At 35.8% G+C, this 23767-nt stretch overlaps 1 protein-coding gene across 1 annotated transcript in view; it reads left to right on the plus strand.

Moving 5' to 3' along the window:
• LOC126817090 (ubiquitin-like modifier-activating enzyme 6) overlaps window positions 1-20773 on the plus strand; it is a 30309-nt gene extending 9536 nt beyond the window's left edge. Inside the window, exons 13-34 of the mRNA XM_050543890.1 lie at window positions 983-1184; window positions 1865-1926; window positions 2730-2808; window positions 3851-3928; window positions 4722-4799; window positions 6313-6361; window positions 7789-7818; window positions 9197-9302; window positions 9800-9905; window positions 10519-10608; window positions 10857-10937; window positions 12016-12144; window positions 12786-12837; window positions 14132-14195; window positions 14797-14866; window positions 15557-15628; window positions 16896-17016; window positions 17321-17409; window positions 18056-18300; window positions 19050-19137; window positions 19626-19720; window positions 20465-20773. Of these exons, the coding sequence (XP_050399847.1) occupies window positions 983-1184; window positions 1865-1926; window positions 2730-2808; window positions 3851-3928; window positions 4722-4799; window positions 6313-6361; window positions 7789-7818; window positions 9197-9302; window positions 9800-9905; window positions 10519-10608; window positions 10857-10937; window positions 12016-12144; window positions 12786-12837; window positions 14132-14195; window positions 14797-14866; window positions 15557-15628; window positions 16896-17016; window positions 17321-17409; window positions 18056-18300; window positions 19050-19137; window positions 19626-19720; window positions 20465-20597 (2119 nt within the window). The 3' untranslated portion in view covers window positions 20598-20773. The remainder of the gene's footprint in view (window positions 1-982; window positions 1185-1864; window positions 1927-2729; window positions 2809-3850; window positions 3929-4721; window positions 4800-6312; window positions 6362-7788; window positions 7819-9196; window positions 9303-9799; window positions 9906-10518; window positions 10609-10856; window positions 10938-12015; window positions 12145-12785; window positions 12838-14131; window positions 14196-14796; window positions 14867-15556; window positions 15629-16895; window positions 17017-17320; window positions 17410-18055; window positions 18301-19049; window positions 19138-19625; window positions 19721-20464) is intronic.
• The last annotated feature ends 2994 nt before the right edge of the window (window positions 20774-23767 follow it).

Here is a 23767-nt window from a genome sequence, read left to right on the forward strand (position 1 = left end):
TATACCAAAATTGACATACCTTTATTGAAAATAACCACCCGATAAATACTTTTCTGGGAACCTATCGTTAAATAATAATTTATATAAAATTTGAGGCCAAAATAAAAACCTTCAATAGGCAGATTTAGCTCTTGCATAATGTATGTTTAATTATCATAAACACAACAGTTCAATGTAAAACAATTACTGTATTTTAATCAGAGTTACAGTGTCCATTAATTTGATGTTAACATATAGATTTTATTGCAATGCTGTGTAGGAGAATTTTTCTCCATACAACTTCATTTTTGCCCACCCTTCTTCGAATTTCGACTGTCAAGAGTTATTTTACATGAACTCGATATGTTAACCTTAATTTTTTGTCCCATCTGGACAACCTGGCAAAACATGTAATGCATGCACTGCCGCTGACAAGTGAAAACGTTCTTGGGAAATCCCAAGGTTTTTTATCTGCCCACAATGTGATTCAAACCAGGGCCATTCCAGGAATAGAAATGAAATGGGGTTTAACGTCCTACTATTCTGCTCCTACTGGCCGAGCTAATGAAGATGGGAATATGCCATGCAGTGTGCTATGAGAGGGAAATTTTGCCCGGCAGCAGCACTATGGCCTACTCTTTTATCGAATTGCAACTGTCAAGGGATCTTTTACGTGCACGCCAATGTGTACACGGGACCTCACTTTTTCATCCTGTCTGCACGACTAGACAGCTGTCCTTGTCAGGCCCTCCATTCTGCACCACTAACATGGGGAAACCACGCCAGAAAATCCCAATGAACTTTCTCGGCCAACACCGGGAGCGAACCCGCGACCTCCAGAATAGAGAACCAGTGCCTTACTCACTGAGCCACCGTAGCTCCCTTCCAGGGATGGAGTTAAACATCTCGCCACCATAAACCTTCAAAAATTGTTTGAGTATTTAAATATTCGTGAACGATATACAATTTATGGAATTTATTTATTCTGTTTGTTATTTTACAGGTGTCCAGAAGATGGAGATCTGTTCCTATCATTAGCTAAAGATCTAAATAAAGAAATTGAATCTGTAGACGAGAAATTATTGCAATATTTATGTTACACGAATCAGGGTTGTCTAGCCCCTATATGTGCTACTATTGGTGGATTTGTTGCACAAGAGGCATTAAAAGCTTTGACAGGAAAATTTACACCTTTAGTTCAATGGGTAAGTAAATGGATCAAGAGAGAGTGAAATCAATTAATAATCAATTGGGAAATTGATTTTTTAACAGTGTTTTCAATCTGATTAAAACACAGATCTTATTTCGTTTCTTTTTTTTTATAGTTCAAAATTTCGTTTTACTTGTCTTTACCACACTAGGATCTGGAAGAGTTGTTATCATCTGTTATAGTTCAAAATTTCGTTTTACTTGTCTTTACTACAGTAGGATCTGGAAAAGTTGTTATATTGCCGGCGTTTTGGTTGAAGTGAGAGATTAGCCAATGAAACGGTCTGTTACGGCGACTTCTTGGCGTGTCATGCACGGAACTGTGGGTAAACCAGTAGAAATGTCAACGCTGATTGAGAAATGGGGTTTAATGTCTCCTCAACACAAACTAGATCATTTAGGGACTAACATATGGTTCAATTTTATTACAATAATTCGCTTACGTATAGGGGTCTTTAGCAGTGGGAGGAAACGGGAGGTCCCGAAGAAAACCCATGAGGTTTGACAAACGACCCTACTCCTTGTCACGTTCAACCGGGGAGTCAAAACCACGCCAGTTGACTCAATCACAAACCTTATGATACCGCGCGCGCACGCTAACCATTCGACAATCCAACCCCCTATCAACACATATGTATTATGTACAGACTAATACATTGCTTTTATTTTTCTGTAGTTATATTTAGATGCCACAGAACTCATTCCTGAACAACAGTCAACTGATCAATTCAAGAAAAGGTAAGTCATCCAAAATTATACAAAGAATGAATTTTCTAGAATTACCATGTAAAGATTCTAAAATTACCATGTAAAGATTCCAGAATTACCATGTAAACTAGAATTACCATGTAAAGATTCTAGAATTACCATGTAAAGATTCTTGAATTACCATGTAAACTAGAATTATCATGTAAAGATTCCAGAATTACCATGTAAAGATTCTAGAATTACCATGTAAACTAGAATGACCATGTAAACTAGAATGACCATGTAAAGATTCTAGAATTACCATGTAAAGGTTCTAGAATTACCATGTAAAAATTCTAGAATTACAATGTAAAGATTCTAGAATTACAATGTAAAGATTCATGAATTCTAAAATCACCAAACAAATATTCATGAATTCTAAAACTATCATGTAATGATTCTGATTTTCTTAAAATACCATGTAATGATTCTAAAATTACCATTTGAAGATTCTAAAATTACCATTTGAAGATTCTAAAATTACCATTTGAAGATTCTAAAAGTATAATGTGAACATACTGATGTGCTAGAAGTACCATGTGGAGATCTAAATTACCATATTAAGATTCTGCAATATTAAAATTACGATGACAATGCGTAGTGTCGACTGTCCAGCCTCATGGGTTTTCTGCAAGTCCTCAAGTTTCCTCCCACTGCTAAAGACCCCTTTACTCAAATGAATTATTAAAATAAAATTGAACCATGTGGCGTGTGGACATTGAACCTCTCTCTCTCTCTCTCTCTCTCTCTCTCTCTCTCTCTCTCTGTGGTTTATTGTATAATTAATATTACAGAGGTGATAGATATGACAGTTTAAGAATCTGTGTCGGTGAAGATAAAGTTGAACAGTTAGCCAATACTAGACTCTTTATGGTAAGAATTACTCTAGGCTATATAAAATAAATATTCTCGTTTAGCCAAGTGGTGTTCCTTTCACAAAACACAAAAACAAAACCTCTCTCCGTCTTCAGATTTTTAGGATGGATTATTTGAGAACCAGAATATATATTTTTTGTATGGCCTACGGTTAGGACTTTTTGTTATTCGAATAACTGTAGCTATTAACCGGTTAGTAACCATTTAACCATTTGGTATCAATTTTCAACATAAAACAGACCTTGTCATGAGGTGCGAGATAGAATTGTACTATTTTTTAGCAGTCAACATCATGAGGCGACAGTTACATTCTAAGACTTTCAAACATGGCTCACCAGGATAAGTAAAAACTTTTGTAATATAGAAGAATTTTTTGGGACATAACTCTATGTAATAGTGGACATCTCCGAATAACCGTACCATTCAATTCTAACCGTTTAACCGTCCAATTCTAACGGTTATCTGACTAGCCGTAGGAGCACTAGTTACCATTCTGTAATTATTAAATCTTTTGATCATTTTTTGAAGGATTTTGAATGCCTTGCCACCTGCCTGTTCTTATAACAGTTTCCAATTTTAACATGGTGCCAGTGGTAAACCTTTGGATTTGAGTTTTTCATACCATTCGACCAACTAGACTCTTTTACATGCAGTACAGGCCCTTTGTGTTGAACCAATGACAAGGGGGAACAAGCTGAGGAACTTTCTTGGCCAATAATGGGATCAAAGAGAGAGAAATGGGGTTTAACGTCCACTCAACGACACAAACTAGGTCATTTCCGGACTAACATGTGGTTCGATTTTATTTCAATAATTTGCGTGCATGTAGGGGTCTTTAGCAGTGGTAGGAAACCGAACGACCCGGAGAACACCCATGAGGTTGGACAGGCGACCCTACTCCTGTTTAGTAAACCCACACCATACTAACCAATCACTGTGGCTCCACCTGAAAAGAGTGTCATATATACTTTACTTAAATATTTTGCTAGCTGTACATGTTTTAACTTGAGTTGTGAGTTTTGAGTTATTCTATTTTTAGGTTGGATGTGGTGCCATAGGATGTGAAATGTTGAAGAATTACGCTTTGATGGGAATAAGTCGAGGTCACAGAGGTCAGGTACGAATCACTTGTAAACTTTCATTGTTAAAAAAAAAGAAAGTCTGAATATCTTCTTTGAGCAGAATTTAGCAGTTGACAAATGTAATAAACACAAAAACATAATATGGAACACAATCACTTGTCAGTGGTGCAGAACGGAGGGCCTGACAAGGACAGCTGTCTAGTCGTTTGGATGGGACAAAAAACCTGAGGTCCTGTGTATACATTGGCATGCATGTAAAAGATCCCTTGGCAGTTTGATTTCGGTATAAGAGTAGGCCAAAGTGCAAATGTGCGGGCAAAATTTCCCTCATAGCACACTGTATGGCGTATGCCTGCCTTCATTAGCCCGGGCGAAGCAGGACAGTAGGGCATTAAACCCTATTTTATTTCATTTTTTCTTGAGAGTTCTGGTCAGTATTATCAAGATATATATACAAAAACAAGTAACAACGTCTAAATTAACCAATAATCAACAGCGAAAGCACTTCAGTAGTAATTGTGTTCTATATTATGTTTTTGTGTTTACAGTTCGAGTTTGTTTCAATTCCGTTCAGTAGTAACAAAGATATGATGAATTGAAAATTTGTCAACGTTCAACATTATGATGAATTGAAAATTTGTCAAAATTCGCCATCCTGTCTGCTGTTGATATTAACAATATACTGGTCAAAAGCCACTGTCACATGTGCCGCCGAGTTGATTTAAATAATCTAAGTACATTTTATCGTAGATTCCAAATATGGACGTACTGATACTTGAACAGTAACGATAATTGATTTTATTTCATTTGACATTTTTTTTGTTTCAGATCACTATAACAGATAATGATTTAATAGAAAAATCAAATTTAAATCGTCAATTCCTGTTTCGACCAAAACATATCAGGGTAAGTTATATTGCTTGTTGACCATATATCAGGGTAAGTTATATTAACTGTTTATCACATATCAGGGTAAGTTATATTGACTGTTGACCATATATCAGGGTAAGTTATATTGACTATTGACCATATACCAGTGTAAGTTATATTGACTGATCGAAGGCATGTCTATCTGCCAATTGCGGAGCTGCAGTGGCTCAGTGAGTAAGACGGATTGCTAACCAGGCAGTCTCAGGTTTGCACCCGGTTTTGGCTGAGAAAATTTCTCCGAAATTTTCTGGCATGCTTCCCCCTGTGATTGGTGCAGGACAGCGAGTCTGTCAAGAGACAACATATAGTCCTGTGTACACATTGGCTTGCATGTAAAAGAACCCTTGGCAGTCCCAGGTTCAAATGCCAGAATAGGGATTCCCACTTGTTAGTGGCAGTATCTGCAGGGCTGACACTGACAAGTAAAGTGTTGCCTAATACTGAATCGAATGGGATGGAAAATATAGCTTGTGTAATTGGAAGATTCTAGTAAGTCAAATTTTGGTGAAAATTGTGTTAGACCCATATTTGGATTTAGTTTATAATATAGGTTTTTCTCCGTCACTGAAATTCCCCCTTGTCAGTGACGGAGGGCCTGACAAGGACAGCTGTCTAGTCATTCGGATGAGACGAAAAACCAAGGTCCCATGTACACATTGGCGTGCACGTTAAAGATCCCTTGACAGTTGGAATTCGATATAAGAGTAGGCCGTAGTGCCGCTGTCCGGGCAAAATTTCCCTCATAGCACACTGCATGGCGTATGCCCGTCTTCATTAGCCCAGTTAGGAGCAAAACAGTAGGACGTTAAACCCCATTTCATTTCATTTCCTTCACTGAAAAGGCTTCTAATTATCTTCATCGAAAAAGCCCAAATAAAAAATCTGTTATATTCAGTGGCTTAATCCTGAAACAAAACAGTTTCCTTTGTTTTCTCAAATTTGCATTCCACAGACTTACTAGGTTTATCCAGATTACAGGAGACCAGACCATCTATGTACACGTTGGCACGCACAACACATAACCCTTGACCAAAGGAAGAACAACTGTATGTAAGTTTCAAAATGATCAAAATATTGTGTAGACGAAACATTAGACTCCTTTCCTTTCTATCAAGGCTATTTTACATCAGAGAGAAAGAGAAATGAGGTTTAACGTCCACTCGACACAGACTAGGTCATTTTGGGACTAACATATGGCTTAATTTTATTTCAATAATTCGCTTGCACGTAGGGGTCTTTAGCAGTGGGAGGAAACCAGAGGACCCGGAGAAAACCCACAAGGTTGGACAGGCAACCCTACTCCTTGTCACGTACAACAGGAGATTCGAAATTTTACATCAGACATTTGGATTTGCGGTACTTATTTCTACACATCTTCATAAGCCCACTTGGTGCAGAAAAGTATGATGTTACACCTCATTTCATTTGAGTTATTTAATAGATGAAAATGTTTGTATATTTGAGATAATAATTTAATTTGTTTTTTTAGATGCCGAAATCTATAACAGCAGCTCTGTCTGTATTAGAGATAAATCCAGGTAACTAAAAAGAACAGATAAAATCACTCAATCTGATCAAAATACAGATCTTATTTCCTTTCGTTTTTATAGTTCAAAATTTCGTTTTACTTGTCTTTACTACACTAGGACCTGGAAGAGTTGTTATCATTGAAGTGTTTTGAATTGTGTGAGGGATTAGCCAATGAAACGTTCTGTTACAGCGAACTTTAGGTGTGTTTTGCACGGAAGTGTGGGTAATCCACTAGTAACATTAATGCTGATTGGTTAATCAAATGTCTGATGTCATAGGGTCAAAAGGCGCTCGTATGACCTCTGATGCCACCTATCCTTACAGCCGGTCAGATCTCCATGTTGTTAGTGTAGGCCACCGAAAGTATTGAAAAAAAAAACGAAATATAGATCTGTATTTTAAACAGATTAAAAATCACTGGCAATAAAATCAACAGATTTAAACTATACTAAAAAAAAAAAATGAAAATAATGACGTGGTTGGAAGTTGTCCCGCTAGCAGGAATCTAATTAAAATACAAATCTATGTTTAGTTTAGTTTTTTTTATACGTTCGATGGCCTACATGAAGATCTGACCGTTTGTAGTGATAGGTCGTGTCAGGGTCGTACGAACGGCTTTTGACCCTATGACGTCAGACATTGATTAATTAATCAGCGTTACGTTTCTTTGGCTAATTCCTCACGTCATATAGAATGCAGGTTATATCACAACTCTTCCAGATCCTAGTGTAGTAAAGACAAGTAAAACGAAATTTTGAACTATAAAAAAACAAAACAAAATAGGATCTGTTTTTTAATCAGATTGGCCCAGCTGATGTCCTAGATCTGTTACAGTGTTTTATTGTTTATTGTGTATTTCTTGTCATGGCTTTTATATTTGGAACTCAATGATTTCCCTCATATAACAGTGCATTTCATGTTTTTGCATAAGCTATTAATAAATCACCATCAATGAGCTTTTTTCAGATGTTCTTTCACAAAATAATATTTGAAATATTGGATCCAATAAGATGACATTGCTAAAGAGAATTCTTGTAACATAAATCATTACTCCTGTATTGTAGTATTGTCAGATTATACCAGGAAGACTATGTAAATTATGTCATATTATATACTTTTATAACCTTTTGTTGGACTTTACCTGGGGGTGGGGGTGGATGGCCGAATGGTTAGCACATGTGCTGTATCATAATTTTTGTCATTGAGTCAACTGGCCTGGTTTCAATTCCCCGGTTGCACGTGACAAGGAGTAGGTTCGCCTATCCAACCTTGTGGGTTTTCTCCGGTTTCCTCCCACTGTTAAAGACTCCTACACGCAAGGGAATTATTGAAATAAAAGTTTATATGCGAATAAAGTAAAGTGGTGAATTTCTTACCTGGACATATTTTTTATTTATTTATGTAAAAGTATTAATTCTTGTTCTTTCTATTGTAGAACTGAAGATTGAAGCACAGCAACATAAAGGTAAATTTTCTCCAATTAAATTACAAAATTAGACGACAAGAAGAATAACTGTGCAACAATATAAAAACTGAACAAACTATAATAAACAATTAATACAGGATAACTGTACACGAAAGTAAAAGTGAACAAACAGTACATACACAAGTAGACCCAATCATGTCTACTAATTATTATTCATATTTGTCTATAATTTCAATCTAATGAAATATATTTATGAATTAAATCACATTATGAAGATTATTTGAGAAATTCGGCGATTGACATAATTGTTATGTCGGCATACATCCTCGATATCCACAGTGGTCTCATTCCGTTTCACTCCTCTATACTCTATATCCACAGTGGTCTCATTCCGTTCCACTCCTCTATACTCTATATCCACAGTGGTCTCATTCCGTTCCACTCCTCTTTACCCTGGGTTCATCCTCGATATCCACAGTGGTCTCATTCCGTTCCACTCCTCTTTACCCTGCATTCATCCTCTATATCCACAGTGGTCTCATTCTGTTCCACTCCTCTATACCCTGCATTCATACTCTATATCCACAGTGGTCTCATTCCATTCCACTCCTCTATACCCTGTATTCATCCTCGATATCCACAGTGGTGTCATTCCGTTCCACTCCACTATGCTCTGGGTTCATCCTCGATATCCACAGTGATCTCATTCCATTCCTGTATACCCTGGGTTAATCCATGGGGTATTCACATTGATTCTATGAACCAGTCTAAAAAACAGTTTACAAACCAATCTTGGTCTCATTGTTTACATCCACAGCAATATGACTGATTGTTCGCTCGATTATGAGAAAGTTTGCAAAAACATGCACAAATAAACATGTCCTGAAGCATCTTTTTGATGGGAAAGATGTTTTTATGTCGGTACAAACATTCAGTGGCAAGTCGTTACGCTTTTAAGCATGTTGGTCGATAAAAATAGCACAGTTATCGAGGATATATTATTTGACTACGTGTCTCCTCCATAGACGAACCCAGGGTATAGTGGAGTAGAATGGAATGGGACCACTGGGGATACCGAGGATGGCCGGCATATCAACTGGTAGACCAGGCCCATCATTACAAATAGCGACATATTCCCTTTACATTATCTAGATTTTAACTATTATAGTGAGAACTGCCAGCTCTTTATCTAATCTTCCATATTGATCTTTAAATAAAAGCCTTCATATAAACCACATGAATATTTTAAAGAATTATCTGGTTAATCCAAAGTAATGATATCATCAGTTGTCTGTGAATCGCCTTGAATTTATAGGGTTATTATAATTTATCCAATAGATGATGAATTTCAGCCATTCATTGAATTTCAGACGTTGGCTACAGTTAAACATGATATGTATTTATTATATTTTGTTAGTTTGTCCGCAGACAGAAGAGTCAGTTTATAATGATGGATTTTTTGAACAACAGGATGTGATTGTTAACGCTTTAGATAACGTAGAAGCTCGCCGATATATGGATGGGTAAGATTTTATATTATAAGTTCAGATATACTGGCGTGGGGGGTTGGGTAACAGAATCGAATAATTAATGCAAGTCTGTTGCATCATAAGGTCTGTCATTGGGTGTGGTTTCGATTCCCTGCTTATACGTGTCTTCTGTCCAACCTTGTGGGTTTCCTACCACTGCTGAAGACCCCAGCGTGCAGTCATCAAAGTATTGTTGTTTTCAAGCTATGCTTCTAATGTTATTCTGACTACAAAAAATTCCTTGAAGGGGGTTGGGTTGTCTAATACATCCACTTTACATCATAAGGTCTGTCATTGAGTCACATGGCATTGATTCAATTTCAGGCTTGTTTGTGATGAAGAGTAGTATGGTCTGCTTAATCTAGCAGGTTTTCTCCAGGTCCCTTGGTCCCCTCCTGCTGCTAAAGACCCCTTACACGCAAACAAATTATTAAATTATCTCATGAATTGTTTTAATCAACTTGAGAATTATTTTGTTTTTATTTTAATAGACGGTGTGTAATCAATCAGAAACCATTATTAGAGTCTGGTACAATGGGGACTAAAGGTCATGTACAGGTTATAGTACCACATTTAACAGAATCCTATAGTAGTCAGGTTTGTACAGGTCTTTTTTTTTAGTAATAGGATATACTGCTGATCAGTGGTAATAATATGGATCCATTATGAATCATATTCAATCATAACTTAATTTAAAGTAATTTAAATGAAATTTTCAATATATTCATTTTCATTATCTATTTTTGAAATATAAACTATAACACATACTTATGGAAAGGCAGCTACTTATTTATTTGGGCGACAGTTCGAAGAGTATTCTCTCAAAATTATCAAGCTAAAATTAGTATGTTAACGTTGAGAGAATACTGTTCGAAACGTCACCCAATTAGCTTGATAACGTTAAGAGAATACTATTCGAAACGTCGCCCAATTAGCTTGATAACGTTAAGAGAATACTATTCGAAATGTCACCCAATTAGCTTGATAACGTTAAGAGAATACTATTCAGAACGTCACCCAAATAGTTTGATAACGTTGAAAGAATACTCTTCGTCGCCCAAATAAATCAGTAACTGTTTTTCCATAAGTATGTGTTATAGTTTATTGCTCTATCCAGTTACTAAATGCCTCTAAAAGATTATTTTTGAACTATTATAGCAAGAACATCTATTTTTTTATGTAATACAGCTGTAATTTGATTTATTTATAGAGAGATCCACCTGATGAAGATTATCCATACTGTACAGTAAAATCATTTCCTGCAACAATAGAACACTGTATACAGTGGGCTAGAGATAAGGTAGTCAAACCATTAATTATGTTTCATTCATAAATCTACTAGGGAACTACAGTGACTCAGACTCAGTGAGTAAGACATTGGCTCGCTAATCTGGTGGTCTCAGGTTCGCTCAAAGTGAAATAAGAGTTCCGTAGTGACGCTGTCCTAGCAAAATTCACTCTGAGTGATATAAGAGTTCCGTAGTGACGCTGTCCTAGTTTGAAATGGTCCATATTGTCTAAGAGATGTTTTTATTATATATATTGTAGTTTGAACAAGCGTTTGTACAGAAGCCTCAGTTATATAATAAATTCTGGTCAACTAACGGAGATATCAATAATATTCTAGAGGTAAATATATTTCTTATTTAAATTAATTACATCAAATATGTGAGTCTTTGTCCAGTTTAAATCTGACCTTTCAATTTTCATAATGATTGTCACACTGTCCAATTTATCAGCATTTAATTTCTTGATCACTGTTAAAAATATAAACAACCCAATTGATTAGTGATGTATAATGATTAATTTTTGAACAATGGTCAGGAAATTAAATACTTGTAAATTGGACTTTCATTATCAAAATTAATCAGTCAACTTTAAACTGGACACAAGTACAAATTAGATGATTTGGGGTGATTTTAAATTATTTTTACGAATTTTGAAACAAAGATTTAATATTAAATGAGTGTGAAAGAAATTAGTGCTAGATACACAAGATTAAATGGTACAAAGGTTACAGTGAATTTTCTGTATGACTATTACATACAATTTCCAACAAAAAACAACACAACATATATATGGATATAACTACTTCTCTCTTATTTCAATCTGATTAAAATACACATCTATATTTCATTTCACTGGCCAACACTACATGAAAATCTGACCATTTGTAGTGGGAGGTCCCGTAAAGGGTCAAACTAGCGGCTTTTGACCATATGACGTCAGACATTGATTGATCAATCAGCGTTGACGTTTCTAGTGGTTTACCCACAGTTCCTTGCACCGCACGCCAAGAATTCGCTATAATAGACCGTTTCATTGACTTATCCCTCACTTCAACCAAAACGCTGGCGATATATCAACTCTTCCAGATCCTAGTGTAGTAAAGACAAGTAAAATGAAATTTTGAACTATAAAAAACGAAACGAAATGGGATCTGTGTTTTAATCTGATTGCTGTTATTTAATAACGATGTTTCGTAACACATACAGGTCACGTTTTTCAAGGTCACTGTTACTATCAATAAGGTTCACGGAAGCTCATATATGTATAAATAGCAGGAGCCTGACTTGATGGATATTTATTTTTAACTTGAAAAGGTGACCTGCACGTGTTACGAAAACAATTAAATGAATTGTATGAGTTTTTGTGACTGTTTTAAATGAATACACGAATCACATGAAGGGTTTTTTTTTGTCCACAGAGATTAAAGAGAGAAGAGATGCTAGAAGGTTCGGTTAAAGTTAGTAAATCAGCCGCTAGTCGACCTACAACTTGGTCAGATTGTGTTCGACTTGCTAGACTCAAGTTTGAGAAATACTTCAATCATAAGGTAAATAACTTCAACTCCTTTCACTACAGGGGGGTTGGATGGCCGAATGGTTAGCATGTTTGTGCTGTATCATAAGGTCTGTTATTGAGTCAACTGGCATGGTTTCAATTCCCCAGTTGTACATGACAAGGAGGAGGGTCGTCTGTCCAACCTCGTGGGTTTTCTCTGGGTCCTCCGGTTTCCTCCCACTGCTAAAGACCCCTACGCACAAGCGAATTATAGAAATAAAATTTAATCATGTATAAGTCCCGAAATGACCTAGTTTGTGTTGATTGGACGTTAAACCCTATCTCTCTCCTTTCACTACATCTCATCAGGTGTTATTTAGTTGTTTTAGTAGGAGTTTCTGTATATAATGTTTAATTTAAATTTCTGTATTTAATTTTAATGAAATCACAAGGTCTAGATTGAGTCGAGTGGCATGGTTTCTAATCCCCGCCTCAACTTGATGAGGAGTTGGGTCCTCTGTCCAACCTCGTGGGTTTTCTTTGGGTCATCCTGTTTCCTCCCATTGCTAAAGACATCTACGTGCAAGCGAATTATTGACACAACAAGTACCTCCAAAACTCTTGTGTATTTCATAAATGTTAAACTTGCAGGAGAGGTTTTTATAACAGATTGTTTTAATATTCTGTTTTCAGGCAAAACAACTTTTACATAGTTTTCCACTGGATACAACTCTGTCGGATGGAAGTAGGTTGATTTAATATAGATTCCTCTTACAATATTGTCGCCCTTGTCAGTGGTGCAAGACGGAGGGCCTGGCAAGGGACAATGTATTGTCTTTTGCATGGGACGAAAAATCAAGGTCACCGTGTCCTCATTGGCTTGCACATAAATGGACCCTTGACAGTTGAAATTCGATATAAGAGTAGGCTGTAGCGCTGCTGTTCGGGCAACATTTTGCTCATAGCACACTGTATGATGTATGTCCGTCTTCATTAGCCCAGTCGGTACAGAAGAGCAGGACGCTAAACCCCATTTTATTTCATTTCATTTCCTACAATATTCTAATAATAGTTTACAATTAGGAAGAGGGGTTTTAGATAGGCTAATCCTGTTCCCCAATCCCATTTAGATATCCTGAATAAAATATTGTTTTAAAGAACCAAAAAAACAATGTCTTGATTATCCATTTTTATATGTCAACATTATCCGATTAAAAAAAAAAACGTTCAAATGTATCACCATTACACCATAATGTCATTTGAGTTCAAATTTCGTGAAAATCGGACCAAAACTGTGAGACAAAATGGCCGCTCCTCGTATGCAAATAATGTATCAAGGTTGTGGACCCTCTAGAGGTAGCTCTAGGTTCCTGTAGATATTCACGCATATCGGACTGTAACTTCTGGGATTATGGCCCCTGATTGTACAAAAAATTACATCTTTTTTTAGCTTTTTCTCTGTCCATTTCTTGCAAAATTTGGGCAGATCTTGCATGGCAATTGCTTGTTTAATTGGATTATTAAAAGACGATTTTGTTTCAATCCATTAAAAATTGCGACCATCCAATGTTCTAGAGAGTTGATTTTGGGTTTGTTATGTGAATCAATGTCTAATTATTAATTCATATAACATTTGAAGCCAACAGAAAGATCTGCAATATTCAGTGTTCTAATGTACTTAAAATAGGAGCCATCCAATGGCCCAGAGAGTTGATAATGGGCTTGTCATGTTAATAACTGTTAATATCCAAGATTTGAAGCCAGCAAAAAGACCTGCAATAGTCAGATTTAGCTCTTTCATCTTTAAAGTCAACTCGTGGCTTTTCTCCGAGTCCTTCGGTTTCCTCCCACTGCTAATTAAAGACACCTACTCACAAACGAATTATTGAAATATAATTAAACTATGTTAGTCCCGAAATGACTTAGTTGTTTGTGTCGAGTAGACGTTAAACCCCATTTCCCTCTCTCTCTCTTTCTCTCTCTCTCTCTCTCTCTCTCATTATAAGTCAACTATATTTGATGTTTTATTTATTCTACAGGTCCATTTTGGCAGTCACCTAAACGACCACCTGCACCAATAGAATTTAATCCCAATAACGATTTGTAAGTAAAAATTTTTATATTGCCAACATCTAAATATTTTTTCAGGCGTCTATTCAATATTTCCAATTATGCAGTTTTTCTCTTCAAGTCCTTCTGCCCCCCCTACCCCCTTCCCCACGGCTAAAGCTCTCTACTCACAGGAGAATTATTGAAATAAAATTGAAACATATGTCCTAAAAAGACCTAGTTTGTTTGTATCAATGGACATTAAAGCCCATTTCTATTTTTAAACATACATTATGCAAGAGTTAAATCAGCCTATTGCAGGTCTTTCTTTAGGCCTGAAATGTTATCTGAATTATTAATTAGACATTAATTAATTTATCCAGACCATAATCAACTCTGGATACCATCGCTAGCCTGCATTATTTAGCAGATTGGAATACATTTTTTGAAAATGGATAGTCGTGACTTTGTTTTTTATCATACCGACTTTAGTAATGATGATCGACTGTTCAGAGTGGGGCAATTTGACTGAAATTTTCAGCATATTCTATTTACGTTATCTAATTTTTAACTTTTATAGTGAGAACTGTCAACTCTATATCTAATCTATATTGCCCCTTTAAGGTTTATTAAAATAAATATTTTTATTTTCCAGGCATATGTTATATATACAGAGTTGTTCTCGGCTTTACGCTGATATTAGTCATGTGACCTGGACACCGCAGGTTGGTTTATTGTCTATTCTAAATATACGTTCAAAGAGAACTGACCAGCCATAAATATTCTCCTGGTCAAAGGGAAGACCTCGGGGCGAATTAATTAACTCTCAGTATTAATCTTTTTTTCTTCTGCAAAATAAATTCAAAACCAATTTTTTAAATTATTAAGAAAAAAGATGGTGGCTCAACTCATGGGAATTGACATTTTTAAATTTTTATTGATTCATTTGCCGTTTTGATACCCCCTTAATTCCCTGAAAATGAAAATGGAATGAAATGGTGTTTTATGTCCTGCTATTCTGCTCCGGCTGGGCTAATGAAGACGGGCATACGCTACACAGTGTGCTATGAGGGAAGTTTTCCTGGGCACTATGATCTACTCTTATATCAAATTCCAACTGCCAAGGGATCTTTTACGTGCACGCCAATGTCTACATGGGGACCTGAGCTTTTGGTCCCATCCGAAAACAACTAGACATCTGTCCTTATCAGGCTCTCCGTCCTACACCACTGATAAGGGGAAACCACGCCCTGAAAAGCATCAGAATGAAAATAATACTTGATAACACCTAGAAAGATGTATCTTATTGTACGTAATGCAGGCTGTGTTTAGTCTTCCAGAATACCTTATACCCACATGACAACATGTAATAAAATTAGTATTATGCTTGAATGAAATTTATTTTCTATTTACAGGATTTAGAATATAACTGTATAAGAAATATTTTAGTCACTATACCAGTACCAGAGTTTATACCATCCAATAAGGTAATTATACAATCTTTTATACAATCGGGTAATTATGTTTAATATACAATAATGTAATTATACAATATGATATACAATAAGGTAATTATACATTCTAATATACAATAAGGTAATTATACATTCTAATATACAATAAGGTAATTATACAATATGATATACAATAAGTTATTATACAATATGGTAAATATACAAGCTGTAATACAATAAGGTAATTACACATTCTAATATACAATAATTTAACTATACAGTATGATATACAATAAAATAGTTATACAATATGGTAAATATACAATCTGTTATACAATATGGTAATTATCCAATAAGGTAATTATGTGAGAGGAAATTGTAGTTTAGTTATATTACAGACATGAAATAAAATGGGGTTTTAACATCCTACTTTTCTGCACCAAACTTGCCAATGAAGATGTGCAGTTTTCTAGGGTCTGCTATCTTTTTGATTTCCAACGATCAGAGGATCTTTAATGTACTGCCAATGGCATATATGAGACCTCAGTTTTCTGGCACATCCCACTGACTTGTACATAAAAATACACAGACATTTAATAATTGAACTGGAATACACAGATATCAGTATGGACCTGTGTATTCCAGTTCAATTACTAAATACCACTGAAACAATTAGCAAGGCGAGGGAGAGAAATAATAAGCAGTAATTGTATTCCTGTTTATTGCTGAGCGACGTTTCGACTAGGCTTCTCTGGTCATTATCAAGAAACGTCGCTCAGTAATAAGTAGTAATTGTATTCTATAGAATTGTGACCTGTATATTCCAATTCAATTACTAAATTATTGAAACAAATTTCTACATTAAAGATACATTATGAGAGATTAGATAAAGAGCTGGCAGTTCTCACTATAATGGTTAAAAACTACATAATGTAAAGGGAATTTGCTGAAATTTTCAGTCGAATTGATCCACTATGAACCAAGATTTTAGCGATTGAATTTTCTGCCTAGCCTCGATCATCATTACTAAATTCAGTAGGATGAAATACATAGTCTCGATTATCCATTTCATTATTAAATTATGAAAGGAAGTCAAACAGCAAATCGAAACCTAATCCAATAAACAACCCAGGCTAGCGCTGCGATCGAGAGTTGATAAGTTAATTAATGTCTAATTAATAATTTAGATAACATTTCAGGCCTACAGAAAGACCTGCAATAGGAAGATTTAGCTCTTACATAATGTATGTTTAAGTTTACTCAGTTATAAATAAAATGCGAGTGATTTGTTTTAAAATAGAAAATAGAAACAGATGAAGCAGCTAGTAAAGAATCCAATACAACATCATATGGTGGAGATGAGGAACAAGAAACAATCCATAGATTCCTAAATATTGTACAAAATACTTCAAAAATACCAGGTAAATATTGTACAAAATACTTGTCCAAGCTCAAGGGTTTTCTCTGGGTCTCCCAGTTTCATCCCACTGCTCAAGACCCCTGCATTCAAGCAAATTATTGAATTAAAATTGAACCATATGTTAGTCCCGAAATGGCATGGTTAGGGTTGAGTGCACCATAAACCCATCTCTCTCTCTCAGTGTCCACCAACTTTAGGGGACCACCAAGGCATTACTCAGAGTTCACTGACTTGAATGAAAAAGACTTTTGACTAAAATAATATCAATTGTGCCAAGATCCATCTATTTGTTTTGTGTTTTTCAGTCTCTGTGATAGTCAGTAATCAGTCTCCGGTAGAGTTTGAGAAGGATGATGACAATAACGGCCATATAGATTTTATATCTACATCAGCAGTAAGAATTTTATTTCTTCTCTCTCTAGAAGAGGGTTGGGTGTCTGAATGGTTAGCGTGCGCGCGCTGTATCATAAAGTCTGTCATTGAGTCGACTGGCGTGGTTTCGAATCCCCGGTTGTACGTGGCAAGGAGTAGGGTCGCCTGTCCAACCTCGTGGGTTTTCTCCGGGTCCTCCGGTTTCCTCCCACTGCTAAAGACCCCTACGCGCAAGCGAAATATTGAAATAAAATTAAACCATATGTTAGTCCCGAAATGACCTAGTTTGTGTCGAGTGGACGTTAAACCCCATTTCTCTCTCTCTCTCTCTAGAAGAGGGTTGGGTGTCTGAATGGTTAACGCGTGCACATTGTATCATAAGGTCTGTCATTGAGTTAACTGGCATGGTTTCGATTCCCTGGTTGTACGTGATAAGGAGTAGGGTCGCCTGTCCAACTTCGTGGGTTTTCTCCAGGTCCTCCAGTTTCCTCCCACTGCTAAAGACCCCTACGCACAAGAGAATAATTGAAATAAAATTGAACCATATGTTAGTCCTCTCTCTCTCTCTCTCTCTCTCTCTCTCTCTCTCAGAACCATTAAAAATAAAAAACAAAACAAAACCATATTCATAATTAAAAAGATCATTGATTTGTTTTGTAAATTTCCAGAATCTACGAGCGGAAATGTACAGTATAGAGAATGCTGATAGGTTAAAGATTAAGCGTATCGCTGGTCGAATCGTTCCGGCTATCGCTACAACTACAGCAGCTGTATCCGGCTTAGTTTCTATAGAACTCATTAAAATACTCGACAAGTCACGCCCTATCGAACATTATAAAAACTGTTTTTTAAATCTGGGTCTGCCATTGATGTTGTTATCGGAACCTGGTCCAACCGAGAGAACTGTAATCAGGTAAATTTTTAAGTTTTATCAGTCTGTTTTTCGTCCTTGAGTCCGTCTTCATTAGCTGAGTCGGTGTGTAGAACTCTAGGTCTGTAAACCCTGATCTTTCCAAGCATAGTAATCCGGTAGAAGTATGGCTGAACCTGGAAATTGTATACAAAGTTTTTTTTATGATTGATTTTAGTAGCCTAGGGTGTCCTCTTTCAGAATCTGCCGGGTGAACCTTGGTCACCCTTGAGCATTTTGAGAAATTCAAGATGGCGTCTAAACACCCACCATTTCAAATAATGCTCTATAACTCCCATAGTATTTAGTTTAGAATGATAATTTTGGTGTCTAAACGGATGTTCCGGGAGTCAAGAAATACACTGAAATCGTTTATTATGTTACTGGGTGATTAGATGATTGTAAAATCAAATATACCAGACAATATGGCCCTTTAACTCGCTAACAGCATTTGGGGGGTGATTATTTCTATACCACTGACAAGAGGAAACCTGGTTGGAAGATTCTAAGGAACTTTTTAGATCCAAACTGAGTTTGATCTTATTACCGCCTGTATAGTGAGTGACCTAGCGCTTTTCTCACCAAGCTACCATGGCAACCAAATGACTATTAACTATTGATATTATTTGTTATTTATAGAGGAGAATTGTTGTATAAAATATGTTATTAATATTATTTGTTATTTATAGAGAAGGATTATTGATATTTGTTATTTATAGAGAAGGATTATTGATATTATTTGTTATTTATAGAGAAGGATTATCGTACACCATGTGGGATAGATGGGAAGTAACAGGAAATAAAGATTTTACTTTACAACAATTCCTAGATTATTTTAAGGTAAATACACTTCATTGTCTTATAGAGGAGACATTGTCTAATAGAGGAGACATTTTCACTCGGACCCCAAAAAATAGTTTTACACACATCAACTGCCTTTTGCTGATTATAAATTTCTCAAGTTTAATCATTCTTGGGTTTTCACAAAAACAAATTAGATCTACAAAAGATGTTGATGACTAAGTCTCCTTGCTCAGGCCTGGAAATAACGGTTTTAGATATTCCTGACAAAATATTAGGCACTAATGAAATAGTACCCGACATTTTTTTTAACTTGGTGCCGAACATGTATTAATAATATCAATAAAAAAGACAAATCATTGCCGGACAAAATGACAGGCGCCAGAGGTTTGTGCCTGATATTGTCTGTGACAGGTGCCTTATCTCCAGGCTTGCCTTGCTCCTTTTTTTTTTCTTTTTTTATTTTGTTATTTGTTATTAAAAGAAAAAGCCTAGATTAATTTATTTTTTATTTTGTTTTTGTTTAGACAACGTATGGTCTGGAACCTAGTATGGTTGTACATGGTGTTAAAATGGTTTTTGTTCCAATAATGCCTGGTCATATGAAGAGAAAACCTCACACGTACGTAAAAGATTACTTTCTGCTCACTAGGGAGGTGGATGGCCAAATGGTAGCGTGTGCGCGCTGTATCAGAAAGTCTGTCATTGAGTCAACTGGCGTGGTTTCGAATCCCCGGTTGTACATGACAATGAGTAGGGTCGCCTGTCCAACTTCGTGGGTTTCCTCCCACTGCTAAAGACCCCTACACGCAAACGAATTATTGAAATAAAATTGAACCATATGTTGAAATGCCCATAGTTTAACGTGTGCACATTGTGAGCTTGACTTTAGATGTGTTAAACTTTTAAACAAGGATTTATGGCAACTTAGTTCACTGTTGACTTAGCAACAAATAACTGTTATAAATGAATCTATACGACACTAATAGATCAAAGTCGTCAGTTTATATACATAATGTGTATTAGTTAGTTAAAATTGTTAGTAATCAGTCAGTGCTGTTATGTCACTAAGGTGTTCAAACTGTGACTATTGAATGATATACACCAGTATTGTCCAGGTTTGTGTATTCAATAGTGATGGGTGTTATAAATAGTCATGCTTTTACACCAGAAGTGACATCTTTTACAGCTAGTTACACACCAGCTAACTGTATAGTTTCTAACCACTTTCTATACATACGAAACATTCGTTTAGAATAACGATCACTTATGTCATTTGATGACAAAAATTGTCATTACTAAAAGGCCTAGCTTCATTAGTCAACGGTATCAGGTGGTTGTATATGATTTATTTGTATCTTTACAGAATGTTAAAGTTATTAAAGCCTACAGCAAGTATTAAATACATGGATTTGGTTTTATCATTTGATAATGAGAGTGGGAACGATGAAGATGAAGATATAGCTGGTCCACCAGTCCGATATTATTTTGGTTTATGATGATTGTAGAATAGAATATATTTTGACTAGCGGATGACGTGGCGCTACACGGGTTGTATCTCCGAAACCGGAAGCGGTAGTCCAACTCCCCAGCTCGAACTACCCCAATACACCAAATTTCAACCTCGGGACAGACAGCCCTAGTGTAGCCGCCAACCCTGAACAAACAAACAAACGACAGTCACAAATATTTGTATAGATTAGGTCATATAAAAAAAAGTCTGGTTTTCAGACAATCCTGTGTCACTTAAAAAAGGCTACCGGTACATAACCTGTTTTTATTTCCTAAAAAAAAACCAAGTCACATCAATTCCCACATATAACCTGGTAACATGAAGTAGCTCTACAATAATGCCTTGAAATGTGATGTTTATGAGAAGTCATTTAACCCTGTAAGGCAGTAGTGTTCCTTTGATAAAATAAACATACAAAAAAAAAGAAAAAAAATCTGCATCAGATTTTTGGTAAGGATTGTCTGAGAACGAGAATATTTTTTTTGCATGGTCCAAGAGTTCGGTTTATTAACTTATTATTTTACTAAAAGTGGTAGAAGTGCCTTCATGCTACGCTTTGTTCATAACAAACCTCGTACAGTCACATAACACATCTGACACTGGTTTAACCTTAGTTCTATGGATGGGACAAAAAATAACCCTTGACAGTTGGAATTCAATTGCTGTCCAGGCTAAAGATCCTAGCATACTGCATGGCGTATACTTTGGTCCAGAACAGTGGGGTGTTATAAACCCCTATTTCATTCATTCATTCAACTTTAAAGATACATTATGAGAGATTAGATAAAAAGCTGGTAGTTCTCACTATAATAGTTAAAAACTAGATAAAGTAAGGGAATTTGCTGAAAATTTCAGTCAAATTGACCCACTCTGAAACAAGATTTTAGCGAAAACAGAATTAACCCGAAGCTATTTTGCTTTTCTCTCAGCTGGCAGTCACTGCATATGGCTGTCTTCATTTCATTTCTTGTTGTTATTTGATTGTAGAGAGAATTAACTTTGATGTTATTGTATACATTTTAAAATGAAGGGTAAAATATTGAAGAATTCCAAATAAGATTCCAAAAATGAATTTTCATCCTTATTAGGTGTTTATATATAGCTATGTATGTATATGAATTTATGTAAATGCAACTTAATACTCGGTTCGGTGTGTCAGGTCATGTTTATATTTTGCTGTGAATTATATTAGCGAGAGTGAGAAATGGGGGTTAACGTCCACTCGACAGAAACTAGCTCATTTCGTGACTAACATATGGTTCAATTTTATTTCACTTTTTAAAAATAAAAACAGGTCATGCAGCTTTTTTTAATTGAGGCATGACTATCTAAGAGCCAGAATGTTTATTTTATATGGCCTAAGTAACAAAAAGGTCAAATATATAATTAGGCTCCCTGGTATTTAAGATAATTCATATGTTAGTCTAGAAATCGAAAAACTCAAAACAACGCACACAAGTGACAGTAATTTTCATTTTTGTCGAGTACTCTGTTTATTATTAGGCGGGTTTGGTGTCAAGTGGGGGTTAAACCCCATCTCTCCCCCCCCCCCTCTTCTCTCTCTCGCTCCCTCTCTCTGATTAGTATTAGCACTTGTTTCAAAAAGCACTTGAACACAATCTGAAAACAGCTTAAGATGCTACAATCTTAATTAAAGAATACAACGTCTGTAAAATTTTAATTTTTTAACGCAAGGACTTTAATTGAAAACTGCTTAATATAAAATCATGATTATGGAATGCAACCCCTTTAATTGAAAACTACTTAACGTAAAATCATGGTTATGGAAGGCAACCCCTGTTAACAAACTGACGCAAAGCGCGTTTAGTTAAAACTGCTTAACGTAATATTATGGGTACTGAACTGCTTAACGTAAAATCGTAGTTATGGAATGCAACCCCTGTACAAACTGGCGCACAGGGCCTATAATTGAAAACTGCTTAACGTACAATCATGTTTATGGAAAACAACCCCTGAACAATATTTATGTATGTTTATTTATACAGCTTCAGAGAGACTATTGTTGATGTTTATTGTATATAAAATATTGTTATATATGCTATTTTGTATCTTTCTATTTTATTTTCTTAATACTGGTATCCCACCACGACCCCCACCCAAGAGCTGTTGCTCTGTACATCTACAATGTACACTAAGGCGTTACTTGATTGAACATTCCTGAATTGAAATCCCAAAATAGCTACAAGGGGGTTGTTGGGCTACAACGATCTCTCGACTGCATCAGAAAATATCTCAACCAACCATGGCAGCTGAAACTTATTCGTTGTGTTTAATTGCATCACGATTCAATCCACACCATATCCATTGTCGGGACTGACAGAACTGTGACAGGAAAGAATTCTGTGTCACTCAATTGCAATTCTGTCAATTTGGGACGATCTCGACTGACAATTGAGCATCTCCTCAAGTACATATGATTGAAACGGGAGCTTGCTTTACACTCAGTTAAATATGACTGAATCTGGGGCCGTGCTTTACACTCAGTTACATAGGACTGAAACTGGAGCCGTGTTTTACACTCAGTTAAATATGATTGAAACTGGTGCTGTGCTTTACACTCTGTTAAATACTGTAATTCGTAATGTTTATTTTAGGTATTGGCGCAAACAGATAAATATGAGAATGCCCCTTTAAAAAATTTTAACTTAGTCACAAACAATGGACTCCACATACAAACAAACTGCTTTTATATCAGACTATTATTAAAGTTCTGGTGATAAATGGGGCACTTAAATTTCCACTTTTGGTTGTATATAAACAAGAAAAATGTTGTGATCTCAACCAAGAAAAATGTCTGTAGACCATTCACATTTGGTAATATCTGAAGACAGCGCCATTTTGAAGACATTACCATGATTACCAAGAATATTCGTAATAATAAAAATTGAAATGTACAAAGAAATCAATTTCATGCCATTTGGAGTAACAAATGCACCAACTACATTTAAACGAGAAATTATTTATCTAACATACAATGACACGTCATATTGACTTGATTGGTAAATATAACATGTCTCTCTCGGCTATTATTCTAGATATATTTAATTGACGCGTATACTATCTCCCTGATAATGTCTGTCTACTACATCGTTAACACGGTTCATCACGTGCATTTTGCATACCGATAGTTCATTG

The sequence above is a fragment of the Patella vulgata genome, chromosome 4 (assembly GCF_932274485.2).
Source record: "Patella vulgata chromosome 4, xgPatVulg1.2, whole genome shotgun sequence".
Taxonomy (NCBI): Eukaryota; Metazoa; Mollusca; class Gastropoda; family Patellidae; genus Patella; species Patella vulgata.